Source organism: Hemiscyllium ocellatum, chromosome 5 (genome assembly GCF_020745735.1).
Source record: "Hemiscyllium ocellatum isolate sHemOce1 chromosome 5, sHemOce1.pat.X.cur, whole genome shotgun sequence".
Classification (NCBI taxonomy): Eukaryota; Metazoa; Chordata; class Chondrichthyes; order Orectolobiformes; family Hemiscylliidae; genus Hemiscyllium; species Hemiscyllium ocellatum.
In genome coordinates this window covers 138,333,163-138,345,374 of record NC_083405.1, presented here as the reverse complement: position 1 = coordinate 138,345,374, position 12,212 = coordinate 138,333,163, and the positions used below count along the sequence as shown (strand labels likewise).

Here is a 12,212-nt window from a genome sequence, read left to right as displayed (position 1 = left end):
CATCAGCGCCACCTGTGGCCGGCAGAGAGCTCCTGCAGTTACTCACGTCTGTGCCAATTCCAACTTTACATTGGGCTAAATGTTCATTAGTTCAGTTGGATGGATGGCTGGTTTGTAACTTAGAACACTGCCTGATAGTGTTTCATTTTGACCCTGAACTGAGGAGATTCTGATTCCCCAAATTATGTTTTAAGTCATAGAGATGTACAGCATAGAAACAAGCCCTTCAGTCCAACTCACCCATGCTGACCAGACATCCTCAACTAACCTAATCCCAGCATTTGACCCAAATCCCTCGAAACCCTTCCCATGCATATACTTATCCGGATGCCTATTAAACGTTGTCATTATACCAGTTCCTCTGGCAGCTCCTTCCATTCACACACCACCCTCTGAATGAAAAAGGTGCCCCTTAGGTCCTTTTATATTTTTCCACTTTCACCTTCAACCTAAACCCTCCCCTACCCTGGAGGAAAAACTTCGTCTATTTACCTATTCCATGCTCTTCCTGATTTTGTAAACCTCGATAAGGTCACCTCCACACCACGTCAAAGCCGTCATAGAGATGTACAGCACGGAAACAGACCCTTCGGTCCAACCCATCCATGCCGACCAGATATCCCAACCCAATCTAGTCCCACCTGCCAGCACCTGGCCCATATCCCTCCAAACGCTTCCTATTCATATACCCATCCAAATGCCTCTTAAATGTTGCAATTGTACCAGTCTCCATCACTTCCTCTGGCAGCTCATTCCATACACGTACCACCCTCTGCATGAAAACATTGCCCCTTAGGTCTCTTTTATATTGTTCCCCTTTCACCTTAAACCTATGCCTTCTAGTTCTAGATTCCCCAACCCCAGGGAAAAGACTTTGTCTGTCTATCCTATCCATGCCCCTCATCATTTTGTAAACCTCTATAAGGTCACCCTTCAGCCTCTGATGCTCCAGGGAAAACAGCCCCAGCCTGTTCAGCCTCTCCCTATAGCTCAAATCATCCAACCCAGGCAACATTCTTCTAAATCTTTTCTGAACCCTTTCAAGTTTCACAACATCTTTCCAATAGGAAGGAGACCAGAATTGCACTCAGTATTCCAACAGTGGCCTAACCAATGTTCTGTACAGCCGCAACATGACCTCCCAACTCCTGTACTCAATACTCTGACCAATAAAGGAAAGCATACCAAACGCATTCTTCACTATCCTATCTACCTGCGACTCCACTTTCAATGAGTTATGAACCTGCACTCCAAGGTCTCTTTGTTCAGCAACGCTCCCCAGGACCTTACCATTAAGTGTATAAGTACTGCTAAGATTTGCTTTCCCAAAATGCAGCACCTCGCATTTATCTGGATTAAACTCCATGTCCCATTTCTCGACCCATTGGCCCATCTGATCCAGATCCTGTTGTAATCTGAGGTAACCCTCTTCGCTGTCCACTACACCTCCAATTTTGGTGTCATCTGCAAATTACTAACTGTACCTCTTATGCTCGCATCCAAATCATTTATAATCATTATAAATGACATTATTATCATTTGTATATAAATGACAAAAAGTAGAGGACCCAGCACCGATCCTTGTGGCACTCCATTGGTCACAGGCCTCCAGTCTGAAAAACAACCCTCCACCACCACCCTCTGTCTTCTACCTTTGAGCCAGTTCTGTATCCAAATGGCTAGTTCTCCCTGTATTCCGTGAGATCTAACCTTCCTAACCAGTCTCCCATGGGGAACCTTGTCGAACACCTTACTGAACTCCATATAGATCACATCTACCACTCTGCCCTCGTCAATCTTCTTTGTTACTTCTTCAAAAAACTCAATCAAGTTTGTGAGACCTGATTTCCAATGCACAAAGCCATGTTGACTATCCCTAATTAGTCCTTGCCTTTCCAAATACATGGAGAAAGTGAGGACTGCAGATGCTGGAGATCAGAGCTGAAAATGTGATGCTGGAAAAGCGCAGCAGGTCAGGCAGTATCCAAGATTTTCCGATATGGCTAGGAAGAACTGTTTGTTTAGTGTATAGATTCTTCTGTGGATGAAGAACAGTAGAGGTCCTTTGCAAGTCTGTGAGAGTGTTGTCCTGAGCTGGAGGAAATACATGTACATCCTGTCCCTCAGGACTACCTCCAACAATTTGCCCACCACTGAGGTCAGGCTCACCGGTCTATAGTTGCCTAGTTTGTCTTTACCACCCTTCTTAAACTTTGGTATGACATTTTCCAACCTCCAGTCCTCCGGTACCTCACCTGTGACTATCAATGATACAAATATCTCAGCAAGAGGCCCAGCAATCACTTCTCTAGCTTCCCACAGAGTTCTCGGGTACACCTGATCAGGTCCTAGTGATTTATCCACCTTTAACGGTTTCAAGACATCCAGCGCTCTGTAATCTGGACATTTTGCAAGATGTCACCATCTATCTCTCTACAGTCTATATCTTCCATATCATTTTCCACAGTAAATACTGATGCAAGATATTCATTTAGTATCTCCCTGTAGTGCTTATTTTTTTCCTCAGTAGCATCCATGTTGTATGTGTAAGCGCAGTGATTAAATAAAGACACCATGTGCAAAAGACTTTATTCAATATTTCCACCGCCAAGAAAACACCTATGTGGCTGGGGAACCAGCAACAAGCAAACCCCAATAAGGGCAATGAAGAAAGTGAAGGGGAAGGGAAGGGGTTAAATCAAATAGAAATGGAGGAGGAAATAAAGCACTCCACCCACTGTTGTGCCTGCATCGCCCTCAAAAAACCCTTATAACTTTTATATCCTTTTTACAATAACAGATGTTCAAGATGGCATGGCATAGCAGGGTTGAGCCAGGGTCTCTTCTGCTCCCATCTGCTTTCTTACCCTTTCATTTTCTTCTTTTTGCTTGTGTTCTTTTTATGTTTCTCTTTAAGCTGGTGAAGAAAAGGCCTCTGGTAGCAGCAATGACAGGATGAGCCGGTCACGGCTTCACCTCCATCGAGGTCTCCCGGTGACTGACCGAGAAGCAGGTCCTGGGCTGACTCCCCTGGCCCAGAGTGAGCTGAGGCTCCATGTCCACGGCTAGGCCCAAGTGCCTGAAGGAGCAGAAGCATTAGTGAGAAGGTCAGCGGAGGGCCCTCGCTGACCAATGACCAGCAACAGCATCTGAATGAATGTCAGATAGGGGACAGGAGATACTGAACCCATAAATTCGGCAAAATGAATGTCAGTTACAAAATACCCGGCAACAAACACTACATTAGATAGAGACTAGCCACTAAAAGACATGACCAGCTGTCACTAGTATCCTTACACACAGACTAGGACAACACATTCATCCTTGTACAGGCAAAACAGAGATACGCACGGGAATTCCTAGAGGCCTGGCATTCAAACCAGAATTCCATCAGTAAACACATTTATTTGGACCCCATTTACCAACCTCTGAGAAAAAAACACAGAAATGATAGCACCCAGGTATCGTTAACAACCAAGACACATAAATGGGAAGCAGAACACCAGCACTTCACCAGAGGCTCACTGATGTTACCTAGCATGGTGACGAAACAACTGACAATAAACCTACTAGCTCAGCAAGCAATCTTACAACCTGAACCACAAATCTTCCGTTCCCAACGTTGGGGAAGTCCAGAACGAGAGGTCACGGTCTAAGAATGAGCGGTAAGCCCTTCAGGACTGAGATGAGGAAGAATTTCTTCACTCAGAGGTGTGAACCTGTGGAATTCTCTCCCACAGGAAGCTGTTGGGGCCAGTTTGTTAGGTATATTTAAGAAGATGCTGAACATGGCCCTTGCAGTTAAAGGGATCAAGGGGTATGGGGAGAAAGTGGGAGTGGGATACCGAGATTGCATGATCAGCTATGATCGTATTGAATGGCGATGTATGCTCGAAAGGCCAAATGGCCTACTCCGGCACCTATTCTCTATGTTTTTATTCTGCATATTTCACAGAGAATGATGTTCTTCTAGAGACAGCTGTTGTACAGCATTGAAACAGACCCTTCAGTCTAACTCATTTGGCCCATATCCCTCTAAATGTTTCATATCCATGTACCTGTCCAAATATCTTTTAACTGTACCTGCCTCTACCACTTCCTCTGGCACTTTGTTTCATACACATACCACCCTGTGTATTAAAAAGTTACCCGTCAGATCCCTTTAAATCTTTTCCCTCTCACCTTAAATCTATGCCTTCTTTTGTCTGAGGATATTAGAGTCAGAGTCAGAGATGTACAACATGGAAACAGACCCTTCGGTCCAACTCGTCCATGTCGACCATATATGCCAACCTAATCTAGTCCCATTTGCCAGCATTTTGCCCATGTTCCTCTAAACCCATCCTATTCAGACACCCATCCAGATGCCTTAGTTTTGAACTCCCCTAACCCAGGGAAAAGACCTTATCTGTTCCCCTCAGGATTTTATAAAGGTCACTCCTCAGCCCCCTATGCTCCAAGGTAAAACATACTAGCCTATCCAGTCCCTCCTAATAATTCAAATCTTCCAGTCTTCCTAACATTTTCGTCAATCTTTTTTGCACCCTATACAGTTTAATAACATTTCCTATAGCAGAGTGACCAGAATTGTACACAGTCCTCAAAATGTGGCCTTACAAATGTCTTGTAGTCATAACAAGACGATCTAATTCCTGTACTGAATGCTCTGACTGATGAAAGGAAGTGTGCCAAACATCATCTTCACCACCTGTCTGTATGCAACACAACGTTCAAGAAACCACGCACTTGTAGTCCTAGATCTCCGTTTGATAACACTCTCCATGGCTTTACCATTAACTGTGCAAGTTCTGCCTGTTTAGCCTTACCAAAATACAACATCACATATTTATCTAAATTAAATTTCATTTGCCATGCCTTGGCCTACTTACCGAGATGATCGAGATCCAGTTATACTCGGGAGATATTCTTCTTCACTGTCTACTGTACCAACTGTTTTGGTGTCATCCACAAACTTACTAACCATGCTTCTGATATTCTCCTCTAAATAGTTTACATAAATGATGATCAAGTGGACTCGGCCCTGATCCTACAGCACACCCCTGGTCACAGGTCTCCAGTCTGAACAACAGCCCTCTACCAGCACCCTCTGTCTTCCACCATCAAGCCAATTTGTATCCAACTGGCAACTGTCAATCCAACTGTCTCCCTCAATCCCTCAATCAAGGTGAAAGTGAGGACTGCAGATGCTGGAGATTAGAGCTGAAAATGTGTTGCTGGAAAAGCGCAGCAGGTCAGGCAGCATCCAAGGAACAGGAGAATCGACGTTTTGGGCATGAGCCATTCTCCTGTTCCCTGGATGCTGCCTGACCTGCTGCGCTTTTCCAGCAACACATTTTCACCTGTGTGATCTAACCTTACTAACTAGTCTACCTTGCAGAATTCTATTGAAAGCCTTGCTGAAGTACTTGTAGAGAAAAGGCAGAAGTGCAGACTGCAGATCGGAGTCAAGATTAGAGTGGTGCTGGAAAAAGCAGCATCCGAGGAGCAGGAAAATCAACGTTTCGGGCAAAAGCCCTTCATCAGAAATATTGAGAATGACCATCACTCTGCCTTCATCAATCTTCTTAATCATGAAGGTGTGAAGTTAGAAGTTGTTAAAGAGTAGAATTGGTTAAAAGTAGCTAAAGGGTAGAAGTAGTTAAAAGGTTAAAATACGGATGCATGCTCCCTCATTAAGCGAGCAGCGGGGAAGCCAGTGCGAGGAACTGGGAGGCCTATTATCCCATGGAAGCATTTCAAGACAGACAGACCCGCAGCAGCACTGCGGAACCATTTCGAGACGGTCAGTGGGCTCAGACCATCCTGTGGATGGATCAGACTTCTGGAGGGCAAGGTGCCAACATGACACCAGACACATAAAGGGGGTGGGCTTCCTCAGTGACAGTCCAGGCACATTACCCAGTGAATAAAAAGCAATGGTACTCCTTTGTTGGGAGAGACAGAGTGCTGCCAGACCTGCTGTTCAGGGTCAGCGCCGTATCCTCTCAAAAGCTTTTTTTTAGATTAGATTACTTACAGTGTGGAAACAGGCCCTTCGGCCCAACAAGTCCACACCGACCCGCCGAAGCGCAACCCACCCATACCCCTACATATTACCCTTTACCTAACGCTACGGGCAATTTAGCATGGCCGGTTCACCTGACCCGCACATCTTTGGACTGTGGGAGGAAACCGGAGCACCCGGAGGAAACCCACGCAGACACGGGGAGAACGTGCAAACTCCACACAGTCAGTCGCCTGAGTCGGGAATTGAACCCGGGTCTCAGGCGCTGTGAGGCAGCAGTGCTAACCACTGTGCCACCGTGCCGCCCAGTTATTTTCTCCTGTCCGCCAAAGCACAATCAAGATTTTTAAAATTTTCTTACCTGGCTACAGGTAAGGTTCTCACCTTGCACCTTTCCCTTCCATACAAAGGAAACAAGGGGTCCCTTGTATGTGATATTGCAAATCTTTGTTCTGCACTGACATGAAAAGCAGCAATAGACTATAACTTAGAGTGTATTGCTACAGTCACAGAGGAGGAAAGAATAGAGGTTGGTGTGAAGCAGGAGCAGTCTTAAAAAATTATAAAAACACAAATGAGATAATGAAAATAATACTCAAATGAATGATGCAGAATAATGAGTCTGTCTGAAAGTCAGGAAAACCACTGGTGCCAGATTTCAGACCAGCGAAACGACCACTAGTGTAGTCACCTCCAGCTTGAATCCAGATCTGACCAGATCAAAACCAGTATAAGCTAGTAGACGTTGGTCAAGTTTCATACTGGTCCCCGTGCGTTATTCCCTGTAGGCTCGTGCAGAACCCTGACTTGTGTATTTTGTATAATAACTCAAGTTTATGTTTTTTCCTGCAAGTCACTTCTTCAAAAAACTCAAATCAAGTTTGTGAGATACTGTTTCCCCACCACAAAGCCATGCTTACTACCCCTGATCAGTCCTTGCCTTTCCAAATACACCTAAATCCTGTCTCTCAGAATCACCTCCAACACCCTCCATACCACTGACGTTAGGCTCACCAGTCTGTAGTTCCCTGCAACCTTTCTTTAATAATGGCACAATATTAGCCATCCTCCAGTCTTCCTGCACCTCATCTGTGGCAGTTGATGATACAAATATCTCTGCTCAGGACCCCGCAATTTCTTCCCTAGCTTCCCACAGCATGGGATACACTTGATCAATTCCTGTCTTGAAGTTTAGTTACAACACTGTAAAACATTTATATTGCTACAATATCATAGACTTACACAAGTCAGGGTTCTGCACGAGCCTACAGGGAATAACGCACGGGGACCAGTATGAACCTTGACCAACGTCTACTAGCTTATACTGGTTTTGATCTGGTCAGATCTGGATTCAAGTGGTCGTTTCGCTGGTCTGAAATCTGGCACCAGTGGTTTTCCTGACTTTCAGACAGACTCATTATTCTGCATCATTCATTTGAGTATTATTTTCATTATCTCATTTGTGTTTTTATAATTTTTTAAGACTGCTCCTGCTTCACACCAACCTCTATTCTTTCCTCCTCTGTGACTGTAGCAATACACTCTAAGTTATAGTCTATTGCTGCTTTTCATGTCAGTGCAGAACAAAGATTTGCAATATCACATACAAGGGACCCCTTGTTTCCTTTGTATGGAAGGGAAAGGTGCAAGGTGAGAACCTTACCTGTAGCCAGGTAAGAAAATTTTAAAAATCTTGATTGTGCTTTGGCGGACAGGAGAAAATAAGAGGAAAAACTGAACAAAGCACTCAGTTGCGGTCGAGGGGCAAGGCTGCCTGGGGAGAGACAGGCAGAGGATCCTCAGCTCTTACATCTCTGACAGGATTGAGCACTGCTGAGACATGGAGTCCAAGGAGAATAAACCTCTCCAAAGAAAGAGATAAACACACAAATTAACACAGACAGAGAGAAAAAATATATACACAAGGATAATACTAGAAATTACACACCCAACCAATTGACTGACTACTTGGAGTTCATTACGAGAGAGACTGATTTATGACGTCACATACGTGAACTGCATGAATCACAAAAAGGTAGGATCCAAGTTTAGTGGGTTATAGAGAAGACAACTGGGCCTTTTGTTTCAAAATTAACAGAGTATAAAAATGCTGGAGATCACAGCAGGTCAGGTAGCATCCACAGAAAGAAAGCAAGCTAATATTCTGAGTCTATGTGATTCTTCAGCTCTGATGAAATGTTAGCTTGCTATCTCATGGATGCTGCATAACCTGCCGTGATCACCAGCATTTTTTGTTTCCAATACAGATTCCAGCATCTGCAGAAATTTGCTCCGATAGAAACGGGGAGGTCTTGCTAAAACAATGCAGTACACTAGTCAGACCACAGCTGGAAGACTGTGAACAGTCTTGGGCCCCTCATCTACAGGGTAATACATAGGCATTAGAGGCAATCCTAAGGAGGTTCACTCAGCTGATCCTGAGTATGGAGGGAACATCTTTTGAGGAGAGGTTGAGCCTGTACTTGGAGTGTTATTCCTATATTTCACAGATGACACTGATAGGGGAGGCAGAGTAAGGAGGTTCCGGTGTCTGGTAAGAATCCTTTGGAACAAGGAAAGAATGCTTTTATTGAGGGGAAACTTTGCACACATCATACAAAAGATGGAATAGTCTGTCTCTCTGGCAGAGTCACTCCCCCACCAGCGTGGTTACTTCCTGCACATGCTCCCTGACCACACGGTCCAACACGGCGTACACATCCCCACATGCTTTTGCCGCTGCGTCCACCACTTTCTCCAGGTGGTCCTCATGCAGCCTTGAGTTCATTTCCAGCAAAGCGATCTGCTGCGACTTGGGGAGCAGGGCCAGGGCCACCTGGGGACCCCCAGCTGACTCTTCGATGTAGCTGAGGTCCACTAAGGGGGTGTCCTCGACAAAGCCTGTGGAGCAGGCACATACGTAGTCCCGCATGGGGATTCCTGCGTCGATCACAGCCAGTGTCGCTGCATTAACACAAGCGCAATAGTTGCCACCGTCTGCCTGCAGGATCTGTGGAGGGGAGAACAAAGCAGGAGGTGAGCACAGGTCTCAGATTTTCAGAGCTGGCAAGTAGAGGGGAGATGGTCATCTAGCAACTCCAGACGTCAAACACCATCATCTTATTGAACGGCAATTATCCAGAAAGGAAAGAAGCCATTGAACTCCCCAAAACTATGACACAAGGAACATTCAGCCCTCTGGTCTATTCTGCTGTTCAGTTAGATCTCACCTAATCTGTACCTCAACTTTAAGCTTTGTTAGTCATCCTTTGATAAGTTTATACATAAATAATCAGAAAAGGCAGTGATGAGCAATGACAGATGTTTAAGAAAATCATTCAGGACTCGCAACATAGATATATTCATAAGAGATTGAAGGATTCTAGGAGGGGGATAAGCCAACCATGGTTCACCAGGGAAGCTGAAGATATTATCAAGTTGAAAGCAAAAACAAATCAGTATGGCAAAGATTAGTGGTGAGCAAGAGGATTGGGCAAGTTTTTAAAACCAGCAATAGAGGAGGGAAAAAAAATAAATTTTGGAAAGCTAGTAATATCAAAATAGACAGCAAGAACTTTTTTAATTATATAAAAGGAAGAGAGAAGTCAAAGTGAACACAAGCTTCTTCAAGAATGAGGTTGGGTAAACAATAATGGGGAACCAGGAGAGGGCAGAGGAGCTGAATAAATACAGTACTTTACATTAGTCTTCACAATAGAAGACATTGATAGCATCACAAAAGACCTGTATGGGCAAAAGGAGGAGAGGAAGTAAATACAATAACTATCATTACTGTAAAAGTGCGAGGGGAATTAATAGGGTGAAAGACTGATAAGTCCCTTGAACATCCTAGGGTATTGAAGGTGGTAGCTACAGAGATAGTGGATCCACTGGTGGTAATCTTCAAAGAATCCTTAAATTCTGGAATTGTTGGAAAATGGGGTCGTTTCAAAATGGTGTTCTTAGTATTTCCTGTGTAGCTTGAGACCTCGTTTAACTGTGTTACAGGAGTAACTAGCCTTCTACAAACATGGATTATTTTGTCAGTGGGGTCACAATGATCAGTGTTTTCGGAAGAAAATGCTTGTACTTAGAAGGAACAAAAACTAACTTTCAAATATAATTGGGCAAGGTGGCAACTGCTATCTTGGCACCACAAGTAACTTCATGTTGTCATTGGCCAAGAGGATTTCGACAGGGGATTGAATGGCAAGCAGAAACTTCCTACATTACATGTCTCTCTACCAGTTTTCGAGATTATAAGTCACCTGCAGCATCCACATCTATAGATGAGACAGTTCGAGATTTCCACTCGCCTTTACGGGAGGAAGCATTTCCTGACTTCATCCTCAATATTTAGGACTCTGTTCACTTGTTCCAGAAACTCCCATGAGAGAAGAAAGTTTCTGTTCATCTGGGTTGAGGCTGACCACCAAACAAGACAGGGTGTACAAAGTAAAGGATAATTGGGCTGGGATATAGGGGGACTCTGGTTCTGTGCCTGACTCAGGGACAGGGGCCAGGCAGGGGAGTGACGATCAGAGATAAAGGCCAGTTTACGGCTCTAAACACAATACCTGCACGTAAATGTCAATCTGGGAACGTGGGTAAAGCTGTGTCAAAATGGCAGCTTCAAATGTCTGTTTCAGGTGCAAGGTCATCTCAGACGACTTGCGGTCTCCATGGGGTCTCCTCTTACGCTCGCCTGTGCTGAAGGTCGCCATGCTGTATTGACAGTTTACCATTGCTTTGTCATGTAGGGCTTTACTGCGAGCACCACGAACCTGAAACACAGGAAACTGCAATCACTATCATTCACAACAGACACACAGACAGGGACAGCATCGAGAGAGCTTTACTTTGTATCTAACCACGTGCTGTCCCTGTCCTGGGGATGTTTGATGGGGGAATGGTGTAGAGGGAGCTTTACTCTGTATCTAACCCCGTGCTGTCCCTGTCCTGGGGATGTTTGATGGGGGAATGGTGTAGAGGGAGCTTTACTCTGTATCTAACCCCGTGCTGTCCCTGTCCTGGGAGTGTTTGATGGGGACAGTGTAGAGAGAGCTTTACTTTGTACATATTAACGTGCCGTGCCTGCGCATGCGCGGCGGATACTTGCCTCATGCGGACCGTAAACCACCGCCAGCGCCTTGGTGTTCCCCTGCTCAATATAAGCCGAGCCGTCGGCCTGGGCGAACACTCCCATTCTGGCCTGAATCTTCCGCAGTTCGGTGGACTTCCTGCCGTCCACGCGGTATCCCTGATCGGAGAACAACTCCATCCCCGCCATCTTGTCGGTCCGCTCACACCAGAGATGGACTGCACCTCCCAGAGACCCTTGCGACAGTGGACTACAACTCCCATCAGCCCCCACGAGTGACCGCCCCGCTGCATCCTGGGAATTCTAGTTTGGTCGTTGACAACGGGTGAACAAAGGGAAACCCCAGTTCCCTCAGGAAATGCCGCTAATATCTCAATTCTATCATGACTACTTATTATTAATTTATTCCCTATCGTTCCCAATCAATTTGGCCATGTACAAAAACAGTAGTTGCTGCCAAAGCAGGTCTGCGAGGGGAAATCAAAGTTAACGTTTCGGGTCCAGCGACCCTTCCTTAGATCCAGATTTTGCGTCCGTATCCTTTGGCCGGTGTGAGGACCAATCCAAATGCAGGATATTAGATCAATTGGCGCCACATGTGCATTGGCCGGGCACCAGCCAATCAGAGTGGGGTCCGATCGGCGGGCGGCGCTCCTGTCCGCCGATTGGATGTCCCTGCACCTATCCGCGCACCGCCCTCTCGTGACTGGCCAACGCGTTGACGCCCTCCGTCTCCCAGTGGCCAGAAAGTGTCGGCACTGATGATTGGATGGTGCGGACGAGCCTCGCCGTTTGTGGTTGGTGGAAGGTGGGAGTGGGCGGGGCCTCGCCGCGCAACCGCCTCCGCTTCGGGACCCAGGGAGAAAGAGGAGAGAGGTTTCCGAGTGAGTTATACTGACAGGTATATGGTGGTGGTGGTAGTGATGGTGGTGGGGGAGGTTTAGCTGGTCAGGGGATCAAGTGCGTTACACTGACAGGTTTGTGGGGTTAGTCTGTCAGGGGGTCACTAGGGTTACACTGACAGGGTGGGGGATGGACTGTCAGGGTGCGTCACTTGGGTTACACTGACAGGGTGGGGGATGGACT

The 12,212-nt window shown here is 45.8% G+C and overlaps 2 protein-coding genes across 2 annotated transcripts in view; one reads left to right on the top strand and one right to left on the bottom strand.

The window, feature by feature from the left end:
• Positions 1-8,589: 8,589 nt before the first annotated feature.
• exosc4 (exosome component 4) lies at positions 8,590-11,340 on the bottom strand. Its single transcript, XM_060825677.1, has 3 exons — positions 11,145-11,340; positions 10,603-10,809; positions 8,590-9,035 (listed from the first exon to the last, which is right to left on the bottom strand). Exons 1-3 carry the CDS (start codon positions 11,313-11,315, stop codon positions 8,676-8,678), a joined length of 738 nt encoding a protein of 245 aa, XP_060681660.1. The 5' UTR covers positions 11,316-11,340; the 3' UTR covers positions 8,590-8,675.
• Positions 11,341-11,999: 659 nt separating this feature from the next.
• oplah (5-oxoprolinase, ATP-hydrolysing) overlaps positions 12,000-12,212 on the top strand; it is a 65,671-nt gene continuing 65,458 nt past the window's right edge. The window contains exon 1 of the mRNA XM_060825676.1: positions 12,000-12,027. The gene's annotated coding sequence lies outside the window, so the exon portion shown is untranslated. The remainder of the gene's footprint in view (positions 12,028-12,212) is intronic.